General features: G+C 38.7%; 1 protein-coding gene across 1 annotated transcript; it reads right to left on the bottom strand.

Annotated features, from left to right (window-relative positions):
* MEP1B (meprin A subunit beta) lies at positions 1–27,532 on the bottom strand. The gene is made up of 15 exons (XM_063150260.1): positions 27,528–27,532; positions 20,895–20,977; positions 20,659–20,709; positions 20,517–20,560; positions 19,453–19,525; positions 18,441–18,558; positions 14,418–14,596; positions 12,746–12,964; positions 9,594–9,746; positions 8,648–8,863; positions 5,881–6,348; positions 4,154–4,336; positions 3,240–3,702; positions 1,364–1,565; positions 1–424 (listed from the first exon to the last, which is right to left on the bottom strand). The coding sequence occupies exons 1-15, from the start codon at positions 27,530–27,532 to the stop codon at positions 407–409; spliced, it is 2,475 nt and encodes an 824-aa protein (XP_063006330.1). The 3' UTR covers positions 1–406.
* Positions 27,533–27,606: the final 74 nt, after the last annotated feature.

Raw genomic sequence — 27,606 nt, 5'->3', positions numbered from 1 at the left:
TGAGATCTGCTGGGTATCCTGTGGACACAGGGTCCAGCTCCCCTTTATTTTAGACAGCAGTACAATGATAATATTTATTTTATATTTAGCAAATTTAGACTTTCCTGTGTTAACTAAAATTCAAGATGCTGTTTTCATGCTTTCTTCATGTTTAGATAGACTTGAAGGACAAGGCTGCCATGTCACACAATGCATTTCCATTTTTCTCTATTGAATGACGATACACAGCAGTGTCAGACACTCCACTGACTTTAGCACAGTGTTTTATCCAGATGATGAATTATTTCCCAGACTTTACAAACTTTTATCATGATGGTCGAGATAAAAGGAGCAGAAAGAGTGATGACGTAGTTGTGGTTTTGCAGTGATGCTCATCTTGTGTCTTTGATGCTTGTTTGCATTATCTTCAGAAGGATGTTTTAGTCTAAGTGAGGGAAAAAAACCAAACCCACATCTTAAAAGTGTACAGGGAATGGAAGTATGTGTATAATGTAAGAGCATTACTTGCAAAGAAACCAAAACTATTTATTGGATGGTCATAAAGTAGCAGTGTCAAGTATCTGACACTGCGCAGAGGTACTTCAACTCAATGGGGTATCCCACAGAGACTATTAGGACAAAATTTAAAATGGAACTCTGCTTTCTGGAAGGATATTCCTCTTCAGTTTGTTTACAAAATTTCTCCTGTGTCCTGTGAGTCCCTCTAAACCATGTCACGCTTGCTATTTCCAGGACAAGCCTCTACTTAGAGTCCCTGTGTTTCAGACGGCATGAAATGTCCTGTGAAAACATGCCCAAATGCTGCTTCTGTCCAGTACATGGCATTTCTGATCCTGTCATCTAAACAGTTTTAACCTGCTGTCTTCTTAACCTTTTCTTAAGTTAATATTTCCACAGCTACTTCATGCCTTGCATAAAAAAGGCCTTTGAATGTGGAAAATTATTTTTTAGATTTGCTTTTTGTTTTGACACCCTGCGATGCATTTTTTAGCACCATATCCAGGGAGGGATTTAGTAGAATAGGCAGCAGTAGATGAAATACAAATTTACTGAGCAGAAAACATGGTTTAATTACAAATTGAAAATGAACACCTATGTTCACACTATCCCGCTCAATGTAAGCTGTCATTGGGGCAGAGTGGAGGGGGGTGGAAGAGGAGAACAGATTTTTAATTAAGTGGGATTGTGGTGTTTGATAAATTAGTTTCACTTAAAGGAGCTCTTTAATTCTTAACCTGTAGTCTTTAGCCTTCAAAAAGTTGACATCTTCCATTTACTTCTTACTTAATTTGATTGTTTGCTTTTAGTGAATATAGATATGTGTGCATGTGTCTATACTTGTTGAAAGAGGCGAGATACTTACTTCTTCTAGAGTCACACTCTCCTTATTGTCCTTTCCTTGTTTGTATTTCTTTTTAAGGCACACTGCAGTTGTGATGGTGACAATAAGCATTACAACAAACACAGTTATGGTTGAAGAAACAGCTATTACAGTATTTTCATGAGTTGAGCCTTTCCTTTCACACTTTTCTCCCATGTACCACCAGTTGTCACCTGCTGGACATCTAGAAAGCAAAAGAACTAACATTTATTATCACCTAAATATTAAAGGTGTGAAAAGATCTACTTCCAAAAAATGGCATCTCTGAGGTAATTTCTATATCCTAAAGCATAAGGAAATAATCTTAAAATGGATTTCTATTTTAAAGTTTTCTTAGTGGCCCGAGTGGCCCACTGTCCTCACACACCTAAAGGTGTTTCTTTCAGCTTCCTGATGTTTCACAGGTTGTGCCTTCAGAGTGAGCTTTTGCCAGAAATCCTAAATGCCTTCCTGATCCTCTTGACCTCTTAATACTTGGATGCAGCTGATCTATGAAGCTTTTTTTTTTTTTTTTTCATTTTCAAATTTAAAGAACTTATAAGAGCTGCCTCTGCCTTTACCCAACAAGCAGGTAAGAAAAGAAATTCACAGCCCAGCAGCTATCCAGTTTTAGGACTGAAAACGACCTCCAGGCTTTGATTCCATCACCTTCCCCAGCACCACAGTCAGCGCATCCACCTCCATCTTTCTAACCTTGGTTATTCCTCATGTATTGATTTTCTAGCTCCTGTCTGAGCCATTCATTCAGGACTACCTCAGCCCTGAAAACAAGTTTGCAGTGCACTGCCAAGATACTGCCTGCTGGGGGGATTCCAGGTGATTCAGCTTGTCACCTGGGATGTATCACATTCCCATGCATTTCCCAACAGAAAATTGGGGCGGAAACCGACTGCTGGCCACACATTTTTGTAGGACAGAAAGTAGGTTGCAAAGGCACTAAAGCTTCTAAGAGTCCAGAAATGTCATAAAATAAATGTTCTCTTCCCATAATTTTGAAATGAAGCATAACATTGAGCATATTTTTTATTTTTTGTCTTCTTGGAACAAGTTCTTGACATTTACTCCTATTTGTGACCTGCTTCTAACGACTTGCACAAGAATTATTTTTTTAAAGGTTTCTAAATGGGGATATATAACATTTAATGAGTCATCCTGACTCCTGTAGCTCTTGGCCTTTATACTTTCCTCACAGCACTCCCCCAGTCTACCTGCCCTGGAACAGCATCTAAGGTTACTGTCTTCAGCCTCAGAGGTTATTTGAGAGCTGGAACAATGCTAATCAGGCAGGTAGGTTACGTAAATGTATCCACAGAGAATTAAATAAAAGTTGATATTAATCTTCTTGCAGGGCAAACAATCTTTTATTCCTCAGCTTTCACTGCTGATTTCAAAGGCGAGTGACTACACTTTGGTAACTCATGGTCATAATTTGCACTGTACAATATTTCTGAATCAAATTTTAAAATAATGTCTACACTGCTTCCTACATGATAAGTATTGCAAATCTACTCTAATTATATAAATGTTCTTTTCTTTCAATTACATTCATTCAACTCCTCTACATTTTGCTATAGGGAATTCTAAAGACCTGGAGTAATACATTACTGAAAATAATAAACACATTTAAAATATAATTTACAGGAAAGTCAAGCAGAGTACTTCAAAATGATCAAATGCTGAGGTTAGGAGCTTTGTTGCCCAAATCGGCCATAAGTTCAGTCTCACAGGAGCAGTTGCAAATACTTGCCTTAATCAGCTACAATCTGTCTTTCCTTTCACTGGGAGCAAAGATTTATTTTGTTAGAAACTCTCATTACTCATCCTAAAGCAGCATTCGAGGGTGGACAAAGGCAGTTACCTGCACACGGGCGCTCTGTTTACTATGACACAGACACCGTCGTTTTCACAGGGGTTGTTTGGGCAGAAGGCCGGAACCTCTGGATCTTCGGGCTGGCTGGTGGTGCTGGTGGTGGATGCAGTGGTGGTGGATGTAGTGGTGGATGCAGTGGTGATGGATGCAGTGGTGATGGATGCAGTGGTGGTGGATGCAGTGGTGGTGGATGTAGTGGTGGATGCAGTGGTGGTGGATGCAGTGGTGGTGGATGTAGTGGTGGTGGATGTAGTGGTGGATGCAGTGGTGGTGGACGCAGTGGTGGTGGATGCAGTGGTGGTGGATGCAGTGGTGATGGTGATCTCAGTGCCAATGGGGGGCTCGGTGGTGGCAATAGGGCCAGGCCCAGCTTTGGTGGTGGTGGTGGCACTTGCAGTTGTAACAAGAGGGGGTGGAATGCTCGGCTGAGTTGACAGGAGATGTGATATATCTGCACGGTGAACACACAGACAATAAGGTCTTTGCTCCACATTATTTTCCTTCTTATTCTAATGATAATTTCTAATAATAAAGAGCAGTAAGCCTGTCCAAAGGTTTAACAGATAAACAGTCTTTTTTGCATTTTAGGATCATGATGTATTTTGGAAATGTCCTCTAGAATTTTTTCCAGAAACAGATAGTTTTATTCAAATTAATATATTCAAATTAATTTGCACAGGATTAGCATTGTTTTATACACCTTCACATGAGATAAAGGAATTACACTGTGTATGTACCTGTTCACAAATTTATTCAAACACATGATTTGACTTTAGACACAGGCATAATTCAAACAGTGCTCAAGTGCAAAGTACATCATGTGTATTTATAACGACAGCACTAGTGACTTGGTATCTGACGCTGTTTGCTGCATTGTAAGAGTAACAGCTATGTTTACATACCTTCCATTGTTAAAAGAATATAAACACCATCTTCTTTGATAAAGTTGCGGCTTCTAAGTCTCTCATGAGTTAAAAATGCACTTGTTCCAACTCCTGGACCTCTCATGTATTTAGTTCCATTGGGAAAAGTTGCTTCGGATCCTACTTTATCTGGCCTATCCCAAGTATAGTTTGATGAGGATTCTGGGGGAAAAAAAAAAAAAAAAAAAACAAGGTGAATGTGAGACTGCTCTGGATTTGTGTCTCAGCAGAAACCTCAATTGCCTGGGATTCCCCACTGATGAGAGGCACAAGACAATGGAGATCTTCAATTATTTTGTTTAGCCTGAGGTACTGAGAAAAGAACCTGCTGGAGGTGAGGTTATTGGAGAGCTAGTTGAAAACCTGTTGTATTTTCTTTTTAGTTTGTTAAAGTGAGGTGGTCAAGAAGATAAGTAGTACATAAATCATCTATAACATGAGTTAATGCAGTGCTTCTCAAAAGACACCACCTCCTGAAGTAGATGTGGGGCACAAGATATTTGAACAACCTAAATGATCACAATCACTGATGCCTGCTCCATCAAACCCTGCTCTAAAGCTCAAAGCTGAGCCTGATTGTCCATGAAACAATCTGACAGAGGGGGAAACATCTGCCTGCTCCACCACCTCTCTGGTTAGATAAAAAGTGTGTGTTACAAGGCTTCCCTTGGAAATCGTGGACATTTTGCAATATATGTATAAACAAGAGAGAAGGAGCAGAGAGCAAACAGACTGCACGTCCACAGGGTCAGAGAAGGAAAAGGGCACTGTGGCTGTAACAGCAGAAAGCACAAGGAAAATGTGCTTTCACAAACATCTGTGGAGGACATGGGGTGGTGTGTCTTTCATTTACAGAGAGGACATTAAGTCTTTCTTGATTACTCACTTTGTTTTCATGTAGAGCCAGTGTAACAGAAAATGCAATGTAAAACATACTGGTTTTAAAATAATAATATGAATTGGATGGTTTTGTGTCTTCCTTACTTCCTTTCTAGTGAGAAAACTAATTCAGTGGCACAGATAATTTCTTTTGGCAAAAAGAAGAATTTGCCAAATTTTCTTTTGGCAAAAAGAAGACAAAAGCCATGATGACTTAAATCCAAACTTTATCCAATGCTGAATGTGGGTGTTTTCTTTAATATCTCTCTCTGTAGAGATTCCTATAATTTCTCAGAGTTACTTTTTACCTCAGCTGTCACATTTCCAAGTTATTTTGGACAACAGCCCTTATCTTCTCATACCTTGAACAAGTACAGATTACATAATATGAATCAGTACTTTGTCCATCTGGAGGCTTTTGCTGGCATCACTGTACCTTTGACAAGGAGGGCTGGGATTTGTTTGATAGTTGCTTCACTTTTATCTGCTATAAACTGCCTATTGTTAATTCCATATTTTTCTTTTCATGACTTCTGGAAAATTTCCATTCTCATTAAAACAGAAATATATGTATCCTCACAGAGCATATGAAATAAACTTTAGGAATAGATGATCCACCTGTTTCTTATGCAAATGCAACTTTGAAATCCTGAGTCCCAGCTTAACTTGCTTGTAGGTTTAATTTTTTTCTTGTCTGTGGATCAATATTATTGTTGCTGCAAGCATATAAAGCATTCCAGAAGCTAAAAAATATGTATTAATTTAACAAAGAGGAGATGTGACCCGTTGTCTTTTGGTTGTGTTTTACATGTTTGATTTTAACTAACCTGAAAGCCTCTCAGGGTCTGTTGTTACACTTCTTTGGTTTGACATCTGTTGACGAATATCAGGATGCTGGTCAAGCAGGATCATGGTAACTTGTTGCCATGGACAAGGCCATTTCAAATGATCATCGTTTGCTCCAGAAATCAAGGACAAGTATATTCCTAAATTAAATGGGTTATCAGCAGTACCATTTACATACAAGCTGACCTGAAAAGCATATCCTTCACTAGAATAAAAAGGTGGACTGTATATTATTCCCTTTTTTCCTGCTGGACTTGTGTTGAGGAGATGCGTGAAATTTCTGATATGCCAGACATGGTGGGGACACTGAGTTTCTGACAAGTTGATGTCATCAATAGAGAGGCCTCCACTTGATAAGCCACTTCCTCTCACGCCTTGAAACACAACCCGGAATTTACTGGTGACATTCAAAGAAACATGATGGAGCTGCCAGTAGGTCTCAGGTGAACCTGAAAAAGAAGGGTAGAGATTTCTGACTCAGCAATACAGTCAAACACTGCACAGGTCTGTGAACCCCATACCAACACTGTGTAAGAATCTTTCAATTCCACTGGCACTAATGTGATGGAATATTTCTTCTGTAGATGTTACTTTTTCAGTTCAAGATCATATTTGCTCAATACAATATTTTAACAGAATTAATATGCACAATAGCACTTGTTGATGGGTTATAACACTGCTTTTTCTTTTACATTTTTTAATAAAATTTCATTAAATTAATCCAGGAGTTGCGAATATTAAATCTACAAAGCGAGTTTCACGTGTATTGTTAAAAAGAAAAAAAAATCAGAACAAGTCATATTCAAATAGCTGAACAACAACATGCCTCAACAGAAAATGCTCCAGAGGATTCTGGGAACCTAGAACTACAAGACTAGTTCATTCATTTGTTTTTGTATTTCTAAATGGCTTCTTGGAAGCTTGCCTATGCAGAAGCACTATTCACCCATCACATTATTAATGGTACTAAGGTCAAATTAAAGCCAGTCATTTGCAAACCTACTTCATGCAAGAGAACCTTGCTGCAAGTTTGATGCTGCATCCTAAAGTGCCTGCACTAGCAAATTCCACTTGACTCCAAGAGCAGTGTACACAAAAGCAAAGACCTATGCACAGGGGCCTTGTGAGGTCAATTAAAGTAGAACACCCTTTTTTAAAAGTATGTTCATCAAAAGTTTCTTTTGTGGCCTGGTTTTAGTTCATCTGCACAGAAGACCAGCTGCATTTATTGAATGAGCAGGTACAGAACTCTTGCATCACTCTCCTAACACCCAAAACACAGCACAATGGATCTCAAATATGTCTTAATTTCTTGACATTTTTCGTTACTGTTATAATTAGGAGAGAAACAATTACCCAAGAAACAAGAAGAAAAGCACCCAACTGATTTCCATGAAATTGCCTTCAGCATAAGCTAAAGGATTTTTACATGTAATACATGCAATTCAAAAATCTCCAGCTGCCACAAACCAGAGGGAAGGGCTCAGGGATTGTCCTCAGGGATTGTCCCTAAGCCACTGAACTATGTGAACATCATCGTTCAACTCATGAGCAGCTCAGCCAGGGTGTCAGACCATGGATGGAAGGGGCTGTAATGTCACTGTTACTTCCAGGTTGTTGACTGCGTTGGAGAGGGCGACTTCTTGCTTGAAAGAAGTGAAACAGCTTGGAGGGAAAGTGGTCTTGAATCATTCCTAAAAGTTTTGCCACAGATTGTAAAAATAGGATGCCTCTTTGGACACACTTATGAGATCAGAGTCTTCAAAGGAAATTATGGACTTGAGAAAGCAGGAATGGGAGATGGGGCCTAATAGACACAAAAGAGTGTTTGTGAGGAGGGCTGAAGTCTGGAGAAATTACTCTTGGCATCAAAGCAGGGTTTGAAAGAGTTTGGAGGGCTCAGACTGATGTGAAGCCTACACGTGCCTTAGCAGCTCTTAGGTTAAGGATGCCTGTTAGCTCAGAGGGCACAGAGGGTGACGCCATAGAGGTGAAGAAAAGAGTAGAAAAAAACCCCCAGGCACTGGCAACAGCTGAGCCTAAAGGGACAAAAAGAGACAGAAATTATACCTATTTAGTAAAAAAAACTTGCTCAGATCCTTCTGAAGTTGGTGTGGGTGAAATGGAGACCACATAATAGTTAAGTATTTGAGAAAGTAATTTAATCATAAGGTGACTTTGGCAATCCTAGCTTAAAGAGCTCTTGTCCATTAGCTGACCTCAGCTGATCATTGTGTAGGCCATAGGCTCCCAAAACCACAAGAATTTAGTCTTCTTCAAACTACAACTCAAATCATGATCTGTTGCTCATATATTTCAGTTAAGTAATTTAAATTTTATTTCTCTTTTTTTAACTTAGATATTCCAGGGCACTTATGCTTTCCATTTCTGTATTATATTTTCTTATTAATAGTAATTTACTCTAATATTCTGACTTCATCAGCTGCTATTGATACCAGCAATTCTAGAACAGTTAAAATGATTGCTCATGGAATTTTAGCTAGTTTGGCGAGAAAACTATCTTGATAATACAAGAGTTTGAAATTTGTGGTAATTTATTATATTATAGGAAAGCAGCTGACTGAGGATCCATCAGGTATAATTTCAGCAGCAATGAATCAATTACATAGATAGAGAAGAAGCCGAAGAACAGTACTAGGAAATGAGTGAATTTGCCACGATAATTTTCCCCAGTACTTTGAAAAATACTGGGGATAGATTAAAACAAAATGCAATTTTATTCCATACCTTTTATCTCTTTGATGAATCTCCAAGTGCCATTTGGATTGGCTGACGTGTACTCCCTGACCCAGACATTCAGCCGGTCATTCTCGTTACCACTGTTATATAAATAGAATTGCAAGCACTGAAAACCTCTTTTGGGATACAGAATTCGGCTCTCCAGGACAGCTGTGCTTCCTTCTCCTCCAGCACTGGTGTCAAAATGCATGAAGTAGCCAGAATCTGCCAAAAGTCAATAAGAAATGAGCAGTAGAGGGGAGAGAAAACAGAATTTTCCTGATGTACTGGCTTTCTTAATGCTGTATTGTAATAACTCTAGAAGATACAGTCAGGTCAGGGTTAGGTAGATCCTGTACAAATCTCTGACTGAGGACTGCTACCTGCTCACCTTTTCCAAAGGTAGAACTATTCTCTTTGCAGCTTTTGTCCTCATTTAATTACCTCTAGGAAACTGTACCCAAACCATGGGGTTTTACTCTTTACCCAGTTACTCACGGTTGACACCCTGGAGGACTGATTTAAACTCCTGAACTCTTGGACTGTTCTGACAGGTTGAGATACATTTAGCTAGATTGTCAATTAATTTTTCACCTCAGCCCTGATAATACACATTTCAAAATCCTACTCCTGTCCAAGGACTTATTGAGCAATTATTGAGAAAAGCAGCAATCTATTTGGTGTCCTGTATCACTGGTTCAATGCTTTATATAACTCACGTGACACGATGTGACACTAAGACCAAAAAAACTGATCAAAAGAGATAAGGACTCTGAAATAAGCAGAAAATCAACATATCACATGATGTCCCTAGGTATGTAGATTTATGCTGCTTAGTTAAAAAATAAACTGCAGTTTGTCAAAGAATAAACAGATAACAAGGCCAATCTTGAAGGAATCCCTCATGCCTCTGCAGAAAACTCCTCCCAGAAAGATAAGAGTTTTTTTCTCATACCTTTGCATTCTCCCATATTGGTGTGATCAGTATTTGGCCCAGCAGGAACCTGAGACAAACGCTGCCAGTCACTGTTATCATCTGAACTTTGGATCATGCCACATATATTTTCAAGTTCAAAACTGCATGTGTCCATGAAACTTAGGGAGGAGGCTATGACATTAAAAAAATAAAATTGTGAATCTCCATTACATAAAACATTTTAATTCTGAAGGTCCAAAGGAATAAGCAGAGAAAGACTAAATGCAAACACCAAGTAATCAGCGGCTTCAAATACCATCAGCATTCATACATACAATGTTCAGGAACTCAAAACCCTTGGTGATTAACACTGACATTAATAAGATGTCGTCAGGAACACTCTGGGCCCTCAGCAAATACAGGAGGGCATCTGCTAATTATCATATCATGTCTTTTATTTATAAAAGGAACACTAATATCAACCCAATCCACACATCATATAATAGTCAAAAGATCCTGAGACTTCCCATTCTTTGTTCTGTTCTCTTTGGGCCAGCCCACACATGGCCACAGATTTTGATACAAACTCACTAATGTATCAGCTGGAGTGCTTATTTTGAAATATAGAAAAGCAGAAGCTATCTGGCTGGAATAAACAAACCTTGATTTTCCAAACACAGAATTAAAAAAAAAAAACAAAAACAAACTAAACAAAAAAACCCATTTGGCAAAGGTATATTTGGGACCTTTCATGTGGATATTTCTTGTCATACAAATTTTTCAATATCTTTCATGTAACAAGGGAAAAATTAGGTGAAGGAAGACTGTGCAGTTAAATATGAAAGGGAGAATACCATATGAAATATTTTCTCTGTCTAAAGCAAACTCTGGAGAGGTGAGAGATAGCACAGTCCAGGTTTATCCCTGTTCTTATTTTGTTGCACCATGTCTGAGCTCATGTGTAATACCAGCCACGATTTGAAAAGAGCCAAGTTAATTAAATACTTTTTAAACTATATATAAAATATTGTGGCTCAAAGGTTTAAAGGTTTCCTTGCATAACAGAAAGACCTTGAGTATCACAAAACTCAAACTCAATAAAATACCAAATGCTTCACTTAAGCTGCAGCTCTGGGAAGCACTTAAGTATGAGCTGCTGCCAAACCAGTTCCACTGCTGAGATATGAGATATAGACAGTTCTACTGCTGTCCTCACAGAAAGCTAAAAACCCTCTAGAGGCTGCAAGGTAGTCAGAAGTGTATGGCAGATATTTTTTAAGATACAGTTCAGTACAATGTTGTAAGAGCTAAGAAGAGGCTTTCACAGCAAATGTTATGCTGACTGCTGGAGAAAGGTAAGTAAGCAAAAATGGAGAATTATTAGGTGAAAGAACTCTTTGAAATCAAAATACAAAACAAAACATGAAATTTATTTGGCCAAACAGGAAGGAAGTAACTGAATGACCTTAAGTAGAAAGTGCTGGCTGGCATGGAGAGTTGACGTGAATGCCAACAAGACAGAAAAGCAAGACTCAGTAGATTATGATGTATTTCTGAGGTTCTACTTAAACAGGTGAAGGGGCAATGAGTGAGGCAGGCTGTGAATTCTGTCTGCACCATGAGAGACACTTGTTTGGTATGCAGTTAAAGACTGGACTCAGAAGAAAACACAGGGGGCATGAGTGCCAAGTCCCAGCTTCCAGAGGCTGAGGGAAACCTCATGGTCAGCTCTGTCGAGCAGTGTGCTCCAAGGGGAAAGCAGACTAAAATCTACTGTTATTACATGGCCTCAAAAAAAGCACTGAATTACAGAGTGGAGCAGCACTAAACAATCTGTCAGTATTTCTTATGCTGTGGGTTGTTTTCTTCTATTTAGGAATGAAGAGTTACATTTTTAATGTAATTTCCTGTCCACATGGGCCTCTAGCAGAAATTTTGCTTACACGTTTCCTTAAATCATGTTCAGCAAATGAAGTAATCTTTTGTGTGGGCGAGGGCTGAGACCTGTGAAACACCATCCTCCCTGGCAGCGGTGGATGATCTGACAATATTTATGTCTCTGCAAATATCATCACGTGAAGCCAAGAGAGGGACTGGGGAGCAGGGCAGGTCCTGATTGCACTGAGGGTGGTGGAAGTTTTGTCACTGATTTCAGCAGGACTGGGGCTTTTTTCATTTGGGGAATGTGCCTGTGGGTTAAGAATAAAGTTAACACATCATGAAGTATTTCTGTAATGCACAAGAATGATGAAAAATAGATAAGATTAATGGAAAGGAAGAAGGACCCCATCCTCTGTGAAAGACATCCTTAGCACTAGAAGCTAAGGCTGCGTGTGTGTGTGTTCAATTTAGACCTATGTGAATAAAAATATTTTCATCAGAATTTTATGCTCAAAAACTGCACCATTATTAAACCAGTTTGATAATTGTTTAAAGAATCTGCATTATGAGGCTTAAAATATAATTGTAAGCCAATACTCACTATTTGGGATATTGTAAAAGTCTTCTGAGTGTCAGGGCACATTGAATGCAGCAACAATTACAGAATTATATTCTAGTTTGATAATGGACTTATCTAGATTTCTCTGTCTCTTACTTTCATTCAGCTTTGCAAAATAAACGCCACCTAAGCAAAATAAATCTTTTGACCACTTTTTTAAGAAACCAGGTTTGAAGCTTAACAAGAAAATTTAGAAAGCTTGCATTTTATTCAGAATGGCATCTGTGCCCTATTTGCATGGATAGGGTATATATGAATAGGCATGAATCTGTCTCACAGATTCCGTGATAGTGGAGTAGGTATGACAGCCACAGCAAAGATGCTCATTTCTGAGCAGTGTCTGAGCATCAGCTGTGGAATAATGCAGGGAAAAAACAAAAGGCTTTGTGCAGAAGCACACATTTTAAACAGCCACCCAAGGGATGAACAAAAGTCAGCTGCTGAGCAAAGCTGGTTTTCAACTAAAGGTCAGATAAAATTGCACAGAAACCTCTGCTACTCAGCAGTGTTTCTGCAGGAGGAATGCTATTTCTAGCTGTGCCATTATTTCTGGTGTTTTTAATACAATTCACTTCTCTAAATATGTTAGCATCTCTTTCACTTGTGTCTGGATGGGTCCAACATGTATGTATCACCCTCATTTCTTTCAAATGATTCTTTCAAGTAATATAAAATAAATGGAGAAACTTACTGCAGTTGTAGAGCCGGTTCAGTTTCTTTAGGTCGTGCTCACTGAAATCCATTCTCTGCCCTATGACATCAGTGAAGTCTGGTATGTTGGTGATGATGGTGGGATCAGTTCCATTCTTGAATGCAGTCTTGCTGTAGTGCATCACAGAATTGTAGTCATAGGGAACATTCAGGAAGTCTGATCTGTTATCATCGTATTTATTGAAATTATGTTCTTTACCTAAATGGCAAAATTGAAAGGAAAGATTGCCTGTTGCTCAAGGGAATCAAATTTTAATGTAAAGACTTGCAGTGACAGAGAATATATCATATCTCAAAATATTTTTGCAGTAATTTACTTGTACTTATTCTGTAAAACACTTTTATTTCCAGTCTAGGGATATTTACTTTCCTCTTTCAGCCACTAATGACTTCTGCTGGACGAAGAAAAGCTTTTGCTACCAGAAAATTTTTCCTGTGGAGCAACTTATAAACTTTGATGGGCTTGTGATATCCAAGAGTGGAGAGAGTGTTTCAGTACTCAAATTACTGCAATTTGCAACTGTTTCTAATCTGTATTCTCTGATGTTCAATTGCTCATCATTTTAGGTAATAATAAACAATTTAGAGTTGTCATCAGATAAACTTCCAGAATGTAGCTTTACAGATGTTTTCTGGAGTATGAGCAAAGAACCAGTTGCTTACTACCCAATGGGGAGTCAAAATTTAAATCAGTCAAAATACAGTAACTATATTCTGGTCAGTGTAAAAAAATTGCAGCAGTTTCAAATGTCTCACAATAGTAGAGCTTGTCACTAAAGAGTCAGCAAAATATAATGGAAATCAAATAACAGAGTCTAAGTAGTTTTCCGTAATATATAATTGCATATGCACCTGACTATTGATCAGGACTAAATAAGAATGCATTAGATTTAATCATTACCCAGTTTTTGAGTCTTCTGTGTCTACCTATGTTAGGAGAACATCAAGTCTGTGTATATAACTCTGTTTTTGAACAGCCTGAAAGTCACAGAGGACAACAACAAGCTAAAGAAGCAGAGACAGAACAAAGTCCTGAGGAATTCTGTGCCATGTCTCAGCCTTGTGCCAAATATACCAACACTTACAATTCACAAGCTGCATTTCTAAAGTAACTGCCGGTGTGACACAGACCCTGAAATGTCTCTCCTGCTTGCCCACCCTCTGCACACTCTGCTCTCTCAGCTCTGCTGCCAGCACCAGGTGTAGCAGACAGGCAGAAAGAGAAGGACCAATGTTTTCACTGGTGATTTTCTACTGGGTTTGGTCACACTGGATTTTTCAGACTGGGGGGGGGTTAGTTATTTTTATTTCATTAAGGGCTTCTAGAGTAAGTATATTTCTAGAGTATTCATTTAAACAAACTAAATTTTCCTCTTCTGCTGCCCTGTGGTACAACACGTAGCATAAGAGGATACAGATCTCTAATTAGAGCTTCAGAAACTGTCGTGGCACAAGGAATTACAACAGCAAGAACAAATGAAAATTTATGTTTCAAGCAGAGGTCCCTTTATATCTAATTTATTGATATACTGGCTTTGGAAAGTAAGTCCAGGTGAGAGAATAGCATGACCACCAAAAGATGGCTGGAAGGGATGTTCCACATCTAAGCTGCTAGCACCAGAGATTGAGAGGAAAGCAGAGGAGTGACTGACCAGACTGAATCCTGTCCCAGACGATGGTCACATAGTCATCCCGGTCAGACCGAGACTGCTCGTGCCAGAATCCCAGGGCGTGCAGGAACTCATGCTGGACTGTCCCAATCCTGTCACAGTTGGCTCCAATGGAGAGTTGCTGCAGGCCCATTTGCAGGTTTCCCACTGACGACCAGCAGCTGTCATTGACACAGAATGAGAGAGGGCTCTGTGAGATACACACTCTCCCCATGCCATGCAAACCTCAAAACCAGTCTATTCAATAGGTATAGTTTTAACCTGAGCATTGAAGTCACATTTTGTTACAGAGAGCACTTTTCCATTCATCTGTTCCTTATCATACCCCTTCCTCTCAGATTTGTTTCGATGAACAAGAAGGTCCTTGTCTCTGGCTCTATTAGAAGAAAAATGTTGAGCTATTTGCGACAAAAGAAAACTGAGGATGATTTCTTTGGTACTCTGGAACATCAAAGGTTGTGAGCACATAATTTAGAGCAATTAAATTACTGCAAATTAACAATTTTCACCTAGACCACAACATATGACTGTGAGCACACTTCAAGCATGTCCCTATCATAAGGAGAAGTGTGTTCATGCACATTGTCTCCTATGCCTGCTTTTCCCTGTACTATTTTGGCCTTTTACTTTGCATGGGACTGTGGCTGCCAGGCAAGGTGTGCTTCTCCATGCTGTGTTTACCTTCTGTCAGGTTGATGGATTTGACAGTACTTTTCACAAGCCCTTTTCTTTCTGGCTCTCTGTGAGCTGCCATGCTAGAGCACTTGCTGCTCTTACACACTCCCAAGTAAGAGCAAAACTGCAGCTGTGCTGCAAGTTTATATTAAAGGATGAAAGAATTTAGTGAGTTATCTGCACAGGCCAATAAAATGGCACCCCATGTCCACAAACTAGTAGGCACAGAGAGCTACATTTAAATTGATATTTTATGTAGCAAATAAATCAATACTTACCCAATGAAGTACATAAAATTAATAGGGCACAAAATATGCATAGTATTTGCAGTCCTATCACCCCAGAAATTTAAAAATACAAGCACACTATGTGCTTTCAAACTCTGTGACTTAATAGTGCAACATATTCCCCAGTATTTCATTGTCCACAGAGCAACACAGGCCTTGCCTATTGATTACTCATTAAAATCACAACATGAGACCTGTTAGGGAGCACATGTAGCATTTGTAATTTCAATGTCTTTCCTTGAACAGGATCATATTGATTCTTGTGTCGTTCAGAAGAAGTCCATCACAGGCTTGGCTCCACCTCCTACCAAAGCCACCTCTGGCTTCACAGCTGCTGCACCGTGCACAGCAGGCTACAGCAGGCACACCCCAGACACAGCAGAAGTAACACCCCAATGACAGTAGGTGCAGCTGCCTTTGGTCTGCCAGATGCCTACAACACTGTCACCCAACAGCCACAGAGGGGGCAAATGCACAGTCTGTGCCACCCTGCACTGAGAATAAAGCTGAGGTGAGTGGGACATGGCACTCCAGAGCGATGATGGGCACATAGAATCCTGTGTCTTCCGGAGGGGAGAAAGGAGAAGAAAGTCTCAGCTTTCCCCAGGTGTGTGAGAGCTGTGTTGCCTGTGACTCAATGCTTGTTCCTGCATTGCTATCAGAGGCTGGAGGAACAGGGAAATACTTGCTCTGACTAACCCCACTATCCTCCTTTTGGGGCTGTAAATAGACACACGCCATCAGTTGCAGCGATGCCACTACTTTCAGGCACATTTTTATACTAATGTCCTGCTACTAATTTTCTTCCCACAGTATCAGAGATCACCAATATCAGCTCACAAACACCCTGACTTACCAGCACCAAGCTGGAGAGCCAGGGATCTGTGTCAATGTACTCCTGCATGGATTCCCTTTGCCATGTGCAACACTGGCAAAGAGCTGAAGCGGCCTCCCAGCCGTGCTCCATGAAAATCCATGTGGAAATACTAGAGATGATATTCATCCCCCCTGGTCTATTAATCATTTGATCCTACCACACCACGTTAGTTTTCCTGCTGAATTAATCCTGCTCTTCATGAGAACAGTAAGGTGAAATAGCACTTCCATTGCAGGTTTCCAGACTCCTCTGTGAACTTTGCAGCCACATCTGATTATCCTGCATTTCTGTATTTCACAATTACACACCTCATGTTTTGCTCAGCACACAGGCAGGAGCTAACATAATACCAGTAGTAGGCAGGGCCTTGATACACTCTCTACATACACCAGAAACTACAAATGCATTTTGACACAGGGTAGTCATGACACAGGGTAGTCAATACAATAAAAGACAGCTGGCTTCTTTTGTGCCTGACTTAATTTGAATTCAAAAGGGCAATCCAGATGAGAACTTTATGGCTTATTTCAAATCCTTTTGATACAAAAGTTCCCCCACATTCCTCTCCTTTATAGATGCAAGCCAAGATCAGAAAGGCAAAGATGTGATTTATCAACCTTTAGTTGAAGTGGTAAAATTTTATGTCGCCAGGAACTTAGTGTGCCTCTCTGCACTGTACCCTCTGGGCTGAGGTCTTTAGTCAGCAGATAGAAGAGTCTTAATTGACTTTAAAAACTCCAAAATATTAGGAACAGCAGAGCAAAAATGGGTTGGTTTGCCCAGCTTGCACCCATTACACCAGAAGTAAGGAATGGCCTGAAATGAAGGCAGTTCATTCAGGGTCAGTCCTGATTTCTTTGTACAACCCAAGATGACTCACTGAAACTGGATGGACCTTTTCAGGAGACTGCACCATTTAGCTCCAATCTTTTAAAAAGTTCTGCTGTGGATGTGTCAGCTAAGGTGATGGAAACACTTCAGGGCAAGCCACACACCAGACAGTGAGGGCAAGATATGCTATCCAACTAGAAGGATTCATCTTCTTCATCACCATGACTCATCTATTTTTAATAGACGTATAAATGAAACATTGCACAGAGGCCTCCTACTTGCCATAGGCTAAATATTGTGGTTCTTTTTCAGGTACAATTATTAGCAAATTCAATGCATTTTTTAGGGGATGAAGGATTACAAAATTCAGCTACATGAGTTTTCCATTTAGCTCAAAAAGCTGGAGTCATTAGCACAGGAAAATGCATTGCTCCCTGAGTCTCCAATTATACATCTTTTAGAGCTGAGTTTCAGTGTCATGTGTACAGCATGAACAGCAGCAAATACAAAGAGCCAGACACCAAAGAAATTTTGAAACAATTATCTGCTACGAATATCTCAGAACAAGCCAAAGGGAAAGAGAAACATTTTTATTATCAGAAAATCTTTTCCCATTTATGAATGCATTCTCATATCAGGAAATGAATTTCTGAAAGCAAATTTCCTCACCAGGCTATCAAGTTCTCCCTGTTCTCCTTTTCTATAAGAGAAATGGTTCAGCACAGAGTGAACAATATATTTGTTTTTGTTGCACTGTTTTGACAGAGAATGTCTTAGAAGGAAAGAAGTTGGGGCAATTTTGACTTCTTTACTGGAGTCTTATTTTGCAATATTTAAGATGAAATAGCATGACTATTCATCAAAAGAGGTAAATAAAGTAAAATATTAGCAAAATATCTCAGTGCTGCACAGAGTTTAAAATATTGCTCTTTTATCTGAATGCTTATATGGAGTTGTTCAAGTGCATTTCCATTGTTACATTCAAACAAATTCATTGCCCCACAGTGAGAACTGTCATATTTCTCCTTGGTTTTTCTTTTCCCCTAGAAGCCAAGGTATACTAGGAATGCCTACCTGAAAGTAATACTCCATATATCGAAAGATCAGTCAAGAACACAATTGTTTTGTTTCTGATATCTTTTACCATGTCCAGTAAAATATCTCTTATAGGACTTCATGTCTTCTTATATTTAAGAATAAATATCAAGACTGTGAAAACGGTGACAACAAAAACATAAAGTTATGACCAGATATATGAGTTTTAAGTTGAATACTGGCCGTGAGAATAGTCTGAAAGCAAACATAATTAAAGTTATTTTTAATTGCTTCTCTTACCCACTTCCTTTGAACACAGATATGTAATTCTTCTCCCCTTCCCAAGGTTTGAAGTCAATACAGGTTTTCAGTCGATACTGTTCAAATGCCTTGAGGATGACTCCCTTAGCATTCATTTCTGCAAAGCAAACAGTGCTCTTGTCAATACTGAACAGAAAGATTTCTACTATTATCCATATGGAGCAAGTCTCAAGGGTGGCTCTTGCTCCAGCAATTTTGATCAAAATAAATGGATTTTTTCTAGGATTAAAATCAGGGTCTTGCAACACTGTATCTTGCTCTTGTCTTTCTCCTCTGTAATTTTTCTTTGGTACTTTATCAAATATGACATTATGAGTATATAGAAGGATACTGGGGGGGGGGGGGGGTAATTTTGTAGGTTCTTTCATTTGTTTTTTGGGGATTTATGTAAACAAGTATTAAATAGACAGGAAATTAAGACTGCAAATTTTACCTAGTACAGAATGCAGGCTACAGATCCCTCATTGAATTTCTCCAGGACCTGATTTTTTCAGATTATATCTGTGTTATCTCCTCTAAGCAACTTGTATAGTTTCAACACAAAGATTTAAAGGATGGGGTCAAATTATGATGCGTCTCTGACTCACACAGGGGACTTAGCAATGTACCATTGCCAACTGTCTGTCAGAATGTCATTTTGCCCTCACTGCTGGAAATTATATAAATGGCCAAGTAAGCTTCCTCTCCTTAAAAATATCTTCAGTGCCCTCTTTTCACCTCTGCTTTGTCGAGTTTCACATCTCAGACACAAGTTTTCAAAACCAAAACCATCTGCTGGGCCATAGCAGGGTAATCATTCAAGAAAGGAGGTGAGAGCCAGCTCTGATACCAAGATTATAAATCCTGTTTGTGCACACTGTGCCCCACTCCTGCTGTGGGAAAGGGCCTGCTCTAGATGAAGAGAGGAAAGGACACCATAGGAGCTTTATCAACCTGTGTTGAACAGCTCAACCAACACAACATACAGACAGTGTGAAGGGCACTACCGTACCCAGGCTGTTCTCAAGGACGTAAGGGATGACATGGGGCCACCGATAGTTGTCACCAATGATGGAGTTTCGATCCTGTATCCAGAAAGAAAACATGCAGTCCTCAGTAAAAAGGGATTTAGCATCAGGGACTACAATAGTGCTGAAGCAAACCTACAATTCCAAGTAAGACATAAAGGAAAACAATGAGATCAAAACCCTCAAAAGATTTTTCAGAGGTCTGAGGTTTGGGTTTGAAGTCCCTTCATGCCCTTCTACTGATGTCTTCAACTTCTGCTGCATTTTCTCCATAGAAATTACCCAAGCTTTTGATGCATGTGCTCAGGAGCTTCTGCTCCTATGGGAAGCCTTAAGATCTAAAGTTCTGAAAACTGTACAGAGATTAATAGTTTTGTAATTTTTCATAATGCAAGCATTTGTTTCTGTACCTTTAGCAAGTGCTGTCCTTGCTTTCAAAGACATATTCGGCATATCTCCCAAAAGAGAGAGTAAAACACAATTTTCAGACTACTTTCAGAGTGCAAGACACATTGGGGGTTTCCTACTAGATATTTTTGAGATGTAAATGTAATTTTTTTTTCATTGATCATATGAGGATGCTGGCCAGATGCCTTAAAATGTGATATTAGGGATCTAAATTTTTCATCAGTTTTAGCCAATCTACTTACAGGATGAAGGTTTTGCAGCACTGCTCAATAAATTTAACTGGCTCAGAATATTGTACAGATAAACAAAGAATTCTTTTTATACAAACCTGCCTGGATGATGATCAGTGCTGCCTAATCTCTTAAAAGTGACAATGTAAAAAAGGAAACAAGAAGCTAATAATATTGATCTAATCACTGATGGGATCTCATGCTGGATAATGTTTCTGCAAATGATGTTGACTCCTTCACTGTCTATGACATTTTGTAGAATTCCATCTCCAATCATCTTCAGTTTATTGTTACATAAACAGCATTTATTGTTTGTAAGAGCAGGATATATCTATTATTTCCATGCCAGTGATACTTTACATTTAAGTCAATGATACATTTTTAGCTTTGTATTTTACATTTGAACTCACCACAGGAAGTTTGATGTCTCCCTCAAAAAGGTCTAGTCCTAAAGCTAAAGGGAAGAGGAGATTATCATTCAGTTATGGTATTGGTCTGTGACTACTATAATGAAAATTATTTTTAAAAAATTGAGACTGAATTTTGAAAAACCTTCATTTATGTCGAAGATGTCCTGATCAATTCCTCCATCTAGGTCTATTTCTGAAAAACAAAAAGACAAGTGAGGTAGGACATTAGCCCTTGCTGTTATCTTTATGAAGTGTGAAAATTAATGCAATAACAATAACAGTAATTATAAATCTGTGTCTGTCGTAGCCATGTTTATGAGCAGCTGGTTTTGTTGACTGCCTCCTGTGCATACAAATAGATCTCTAAACAGAACTCACCAGTTGTCTCTGGAGAAGGCTGGGGAGGGGAAAGAAAAAAAGATATTATTAGAAAGGCAGATAATGAAATGCAGCTCGCGTTACTTTGTCAACAGCATTAGAGATGTGATTCAAGCTCAACTGACAGCACTTAGCACACTGCTTTGTGTTGGACTGGCTGCACCCACTGCCTCCTCATTCGACTGGAAACCTGTGTTTGCTGGTGTGGCAGCTCCGTGCCCTCCCCACCTCAGGGTGCCCAACAAGTAATTCAGCCAGAACTGCTCCTGTGGAGGTTTCACAGCTGCTTTTCTCCCACAACTCATTTGGGTCCTTCACAAACGGGAAAAAAAGGAGCCCATTATTTCTGTGGAATCAAGTATTGCTACTAGTCAGCAGCTGGGCAAAGCCAATGGAATCTGTGATGAACTTCCCATCACAAATGTGAAGACTGGGGGAGACAATGAGTGGTCTGGTGTTACCCAGCGAGGCTTTGGAGGACTGGGTACACAGCCCAGGTCACCTCAGCCCCAGTTCAGTGCCCTATATGGACTCCATTTACCTGAGTAATAACGACTCAAACACTCCCTTTGCAACATGGAGAACCCACAGACCATAATGAGATAAAGTGACATATGATAACATATACATGGAACAATTTCCTTGCCATAACATGCCTATAGAATGTAATCTTAATTCTTTTATTTAACTGGACACTTCATTTTTGGACTGCCTTGGACATACTTACACAAGTGTTTCCCACATAGTGAGTAAAATCATGAACAGCCTTTCTAAGCAACTGTTCCTGGGTGCCTTGTACTTGTATGTTTGAATAGCAGTTCACAAACTGAAGATAAAAGACATCCTTATATTCTAAAAGAAATGTAAAGCAATTCCGGAAAAAAAGTGTGGGATTTTTACTTTTTTTGTTTTACCACAGTTTTCCCCCTGTGTTTATTCCTGCACATAAATAATTTATTTTCTGTACATGCAGCTTTGCGTGTAGGACTTCTTTTTCCAGTGTGATAAGCATCTGCAACTTCCAGTAGAAGTAATGAACAATACAAAATCAGAATACTGAAAAGCAGCAAAAATCAAGTCCATGTAGTACCTAGAAACATTAATTGTGATAATCTCTAGTATCTGTACAATGTGTAAGACAACTCTATGGCCAGAATATTCAAGAGAGATTCAAATGTACATGTGCTTCTAGACCTAAGTTTCAACACATAATGATGGGAACAATTTTGAGGGAAACAACTGTGAGCCCTAGAACTGACTCCATATAAAAATTTTAACCAAATACAGAAAAAAATCCTACCTCCCATGAAATTTCAAGGTTCAGAAAGAAAGCTTTGAAATTATCAGAATGTCCCATTTTAGCTTCATACTGAAAGATTAATTTTTAATCTGAAATTACTGTATTTTAAAAAACTTCAGCAAATGTCAGAAAAAAATATTGTAAATACAAAGGCCAGAAATCTCATTTTATGATTCACCTGAACTAAAATTCACTCAAGGTCTTGCTTCACAGTTTTTGTCAGATTTTGATAATTTAATCTCATTGCCTAAGAGATGAAAATAATTTTTTGCCAAACCAAATGTAGGCTATAATTTCTATGTTTAAGAAACATAATTCCTAACTGGTATCTGCTGGCACAGCAAACATTTAGTAGCTAACTATTCTATAAAGAGCCAAAGTTTTTAATCAGCTTCTCCTGCTTCCCTTTTCTATTTTTAATCAAACTACCACTCACGTATGTCCTTGTCCACTCCAAACCTGACCCTGACCAAGGTCAGTCTAACCATCCTTGACAGGTCAGCTACAGAAAACACTGAGCAGAATCTGTTTCCTGACTGAATTTGTCCTGGAACAGCCCTGCTTCAGCACTTTGCATTTTGGAAGTTTTTTAATTTCTCAGGTTTTAAGCATGGTGACTCTTAAAAACCGAGTATCATTGCAGAAAATTGACTGACTCCATTGAAAAACTGGTTTCAGAGTTGAGCAGATACAAATGCTGAAAGATTAATATTGATCTTGTATTTCAAAAATAACTGTATCGTTCAGGTTTACTTTGATACATGAAAAATAAGGATGGGGACTTTAGAAATAAAACCCCACAAATGTATACACATACAGCTTAATCACTGCAGATATCTTGTTCAGGCAAACCATCAATACATCTGAAATGTCAACAGACTCCTCCTACATTTTGAAGTTTCATTGCACATATATCATACCATTACACTTTGTTATCACTGCATAAGACAATTCATTATCACTGTGCATAAAACAGCATTTACATATTCAAGTTTTGAAATGAAGGTGCAGCTTGTAAAACAAGTTGCAAGTACATGGGCAAAGTGTGCAACACACCGTTTAAAGGCTTCATTTGCTTTTAAACTCCCACTCACACAGATTTCTTGGAAGAAAAAAAAATTAAGAGTAATGCTTGCAATATTAAAAAAATAAAATCACATTATTGGGTTTTATGTTAAAAATTATTGATGGAGGAGAAGAATTACACCCATATATGCTGAATCCCTTTATAACCATTAATGGTGAGTAAAAAATCTGCAGTTCCTATAAATATAAACTACAATGTACCCATATCTACTAATCAGAAAGTATAACTGTCCTAAAGGTTCAAACTGGGTAACTCCTGGAAAAGCTCCTCTAGCAGCAGCAAAAGCTCACAAACTGAGATCAGTAGCCAAGTACAGTGGTATTTTTGGTGCACAAATCAAAATATGAGTCCATGTCTGAACAATACCAAATGCAGCAATTCAGTGAAGTCCAGGCTGGTCCTCAGTGTCTGAAAACTGCCACTGAATCTTTTATACTGAAGGAATCCCTTCTATCGCACAAAAGATTAATTTTTAATCTGAAATTACTGTCTTTTAAAAGCTTCAGCAAATGTCAGGAAAAAATATTGTAAATAGAAAGGCCAGAAATCTAATTTTATGATTCACTTGAACTAAAATTCACTCAAGGTGTTGCTACTGTGTTACCAACAAAATTAGGTCTTTCCTCCTGTTAATCTCCACTGCAAAATACTCTGTTTCAAAAGCTTCATCTCTGCATACAGGAATCACTTGTTCACATGGCAGTGACTTTGGTCTTAATACCAGCCTGACAAAATATTTGATGCCATTTCTAGGCTGTGAAAGTATTGTAAACACACAACAAATACACAGTTCATAGTCTTGTGCAGAAGAAGGTTGTGTTAGCTACAATGTGCCAAAGAGGAATCTAATTTAGTCTAATCTACACATATACAAAATACTGATAATTTTTAATATCAGTCCCTAGTTTTGGACATGGACAACATGTGAATTAAGACATTCTAATGGTTGGTTAAACCACTTGTGAGAGCACAGTAAACTGACAAAAAATCCAAGTGCGTCTTGGACAAGTGGGAAATATCTCACCTATTGTAATCATGTAAAAATCAGGTAAAGAGACTCAGTCATCAATCAAGAAACAAATGGATAATTCTTATGTGCCAAGAATATCTATGACACCACCATGATGCCCTGGCATCACCATAAGATGATCCACCTCACCTAGCCTGGACATCTATTCAGATTGAATTTATTAATCTAGTTTGGATGAGACACCTAACTTACCACTGTTTTTTCCAGACCATATTATTTTAGTATTGGCATCCAGAAATTTGAAATGAGCTCTTCCTGGCCACAGAACATAATTAACCCTGGTGGTCAGAAGCCCTTCCCTCACAAGAGACTAGTTTTTAGGAATCATTTTGATGTCAGGTAACTTCTGCATCTTAGCAACACTTGCATCACCTACCATAGGTTTTAAAAAAGCCTGCTGTGGAATCTAAAAAAGACTGAGGTTTGAGTTTCCAAAAGACTGGGGCAGAGGGACAGGTAGAGGGCATAGTTGGGAAGGATGGAATTGGAGTGATGGGGAATACAGGAGGACTATGGGAAAGTTTGGAATGTGAGGCTGAGAGCTTAATTTAGGGCACGTATGAGCACGTGTCAGTGGAGAGGAAGAAGACAATGCTGCCACAGGTGGTTATGCTGTATGACTTTGATAATGTTACTGCACTTATGTAGTGTCATAAAAAGTAATGCCTTACTCCGTAGATTGCCCTGAAGATACGAACAGCTGAAACAAACCTTCATGAACCTTTCGGTTTTTGTTCTCTGAGCTAATTATATTGTGCTTCACCAAAAGTTCCTGACCTCTACAACAAAGCCTCCCAACATAAGCAAAATGCTACATTTCACTAAAAAACACAGGTAATATCAAAATCTCAACCGTTACTTTTTGACCTGAAAAAATTCAGCTGGATTGGAGGAACAGGGAGCAGTCATTTCTAAGTATATCCAGGGGCTAAAAAGGCATAAATTCCAATATCAATTATATTGTGCTGTAGCAAAAAAAAACAAAAAAAAACCAAAAACCAAACTAAACCAAAATAACAACAACAACAAAACACCCCCCCCCCCAAAAAAAATGCCAAAAAAACCCCCCAAAACAACAACCAAAAAAAAGCCAAAACATTCAGACATGGACAATTGAAATAAATTTCAATTGTTTCAATTGAAAAAAGTTCTGGATTTTAACCTCAGACTTGTTGTTCTGGTAACTTTGAATACTAATGGACATTTTGCTTAGTTGGGGAACACAAGGTAATCTCTTTCCATGTATTGACAAATCTATGAAAAATAGCAACACTAAAACCCCAAGGAAACAGGAAGCAGAAATCATTTATCTGTCCCACGCAGACAAAAACAGAATTATATTGATTTTTCAAAATAATAAGTCTTTTCCTCTCAATCTCATCTTATCTGCATTATTTTCTCAGACATATAAGGAATATAGATTCTTTGTTTTCTTACCAGACTCCAAACCACCTGAAGAAGAAGACAGGTTAGAAGCCCAGGCACAGAAAACAAGCCCATGTTGTTCTCCAGTCTATAGTTGTGTGGACAGAATTTTACACCAAGTTGGTACTTAAGATAGTAACTATCATAAATCAAAACCTTTGTCCTCTCAACAACGATGAACTCACTTTACCTATCTTTTTCTTGTTGAGTAAGCATATCATTGTCAAGTAAGAACACCATTACTGTATAGCAAGTACTAAAGAAACATTTTAATTCTTTTTAAGAACTGCTGTGAGAAAAAGTGTCAGAGAGAAATTGAAATACAGGATGAAATAGAAATAAGAAAAAGGAAATATAGGGAAAAGACACATTGAAACACAGGAAACTCCATCTAAATTTAAGAAAAAAAAATCTTCTCATTGTGTTTTTGAGTGCTGGGACAAATTGCCCAGAAAAGTTGTGGAATCTGTCTCCTTGATGACAATCAAAACACAACGAGAGAGAGATCTGAGTGACCAGCTGCAGGTAACCCTGCAGCACAACTGCAGGGGAATTGAACTAGGAGATCTCCAGAGGTGTCCTCCCACCTCAGTCATTCTGTGATTCAGAGAATAAAGCTGGCACTAAAACATTTTGAACAACAGAAAACTAGCAGGACTCTTGACAAGATGTTAATATATTAATAATCATACATTTTTTGACAGAAATTGAAAATGAGAAATGTGGGTGCATAAAAAAAAATCTGTCAGCAACATAATTTCAGTAGCCTGCTTTTGGAAAATGCAAAGCTATTTCTAGTGTTGATAGATGTGAGACACTGCATTTATCACTAGTGCAAATAATGGCATCCTTCTGGATTACTTAAAGATTCCATTCAAATTAATTTTTAAATGTCAGTACATTGTACTGTCACCACTGTCTGTGACTCTTGGGTATTTCTTTCAACTTTAACCATCTCTTCTACTTGCTAGCTGTCAGTGAGTGCTGGGATTGCCACAGTTTCTTCTTATGGTTAAACTGCAGGTTCTTGTGGTAATTGTATGGTCAGGCTTTTTTTACTTTGCCAGACCAACTACTTGTATAGACCAACACAAAAGGGTTTTTTTTTGTAAATTCAGACTCACAAAATTATTATATCAAAATTAATAGTATGTTGCATTGTATTTTAACTATCAGAGCTGATAAGAAAGAAAGATCCTAATCTAGTAATGAGAACACCTAAGCCATTTATAGCTGCTCAGATCCATACTTGTTACATCATTACTGATGCATTGAGAAGCAGCAGTTGTAGATATTATTGTTCTTATAATGGTATGTTCTTTTTCTATGAAAGCAACTAAATATTATAATTCCCTACTCACCAATATTGATGGTGTCAATTGTTCTGAAATCAGTGTTGTTTGGTAGGTCAAAAAGCTCTTTTGTCAAGATTTCTTCTGCAAGTTCAGCAGCCCTTGAATTCTGCATGTTGTCATCTCCAGTTGTCGGGAGATGATTGGTACGGGTTCTGGAGGATGCCCAGGCACAAAAACCCCTGAAACCCAACTCAGATTGCAAAGCAGAATTGTTTTGATTACACGCAGTACCAAATAATACATACCGACCCCTGGATTTTTTGGAAAGCTGCTGAGCAGGAGAAGGAGATGGAGCATGGTGCTCAGGTGGGTGGGGCAGGCAGGCACTGCGCCTTCAGGGAGTCCCCTGGATCAAATAGTATCTTGTCCTTCAGCCTCTCCACCCCAGAACCACACCTCATATCTCCTCCTCTTGGAGTGGAATTTTTCCACTTACGACATCATCTCACACTTGGCCAGAGTGTGAGATGAGGCCACAACGGTTCACGATACCACCTCCATATTAACAACAGCTC

The sequence above is a fragment of the Melospiza melodia genome, chromosome 1 (assembly GCF_035770615.1).
Source record: "Melospiza melodia melodia isolate bMelMel2 chromosome 1, bMelMel2.pri, whole genome shotgun sequence".
Taxonomy (NCBI): Eukaryota; Metazoa; Chordata; class Aves; order Passeriformes; family Passerellidae; genus Melospiza; species Melospiza melodia.
The sequence above is the reverse complement of the archived record's forward strand: the minus strand, read 5'-3'. Positions and strand labels throughout refer to the sequence as shown.

Excerpts from the sequence above, each read along its gene's own strand:
- MEP1B (XM_063150260.1), bottom strand. Across the intron at positions 20,710-20,894 it reads GCCTTCTCCAGAGACAACTG|AAATAGACCTAGATGGAGGA; the intron begins GTGAGTTCTGTT and ends TTTGTTTTTCAG. Across the intron at positions 6,349-8,647 it reads ATTCATCAAAGAGATAAAAG|GTTCACCTGAGACCTACTGG; the intron begins GTATGGAATAAA and ends CTTCTTTTTCAG.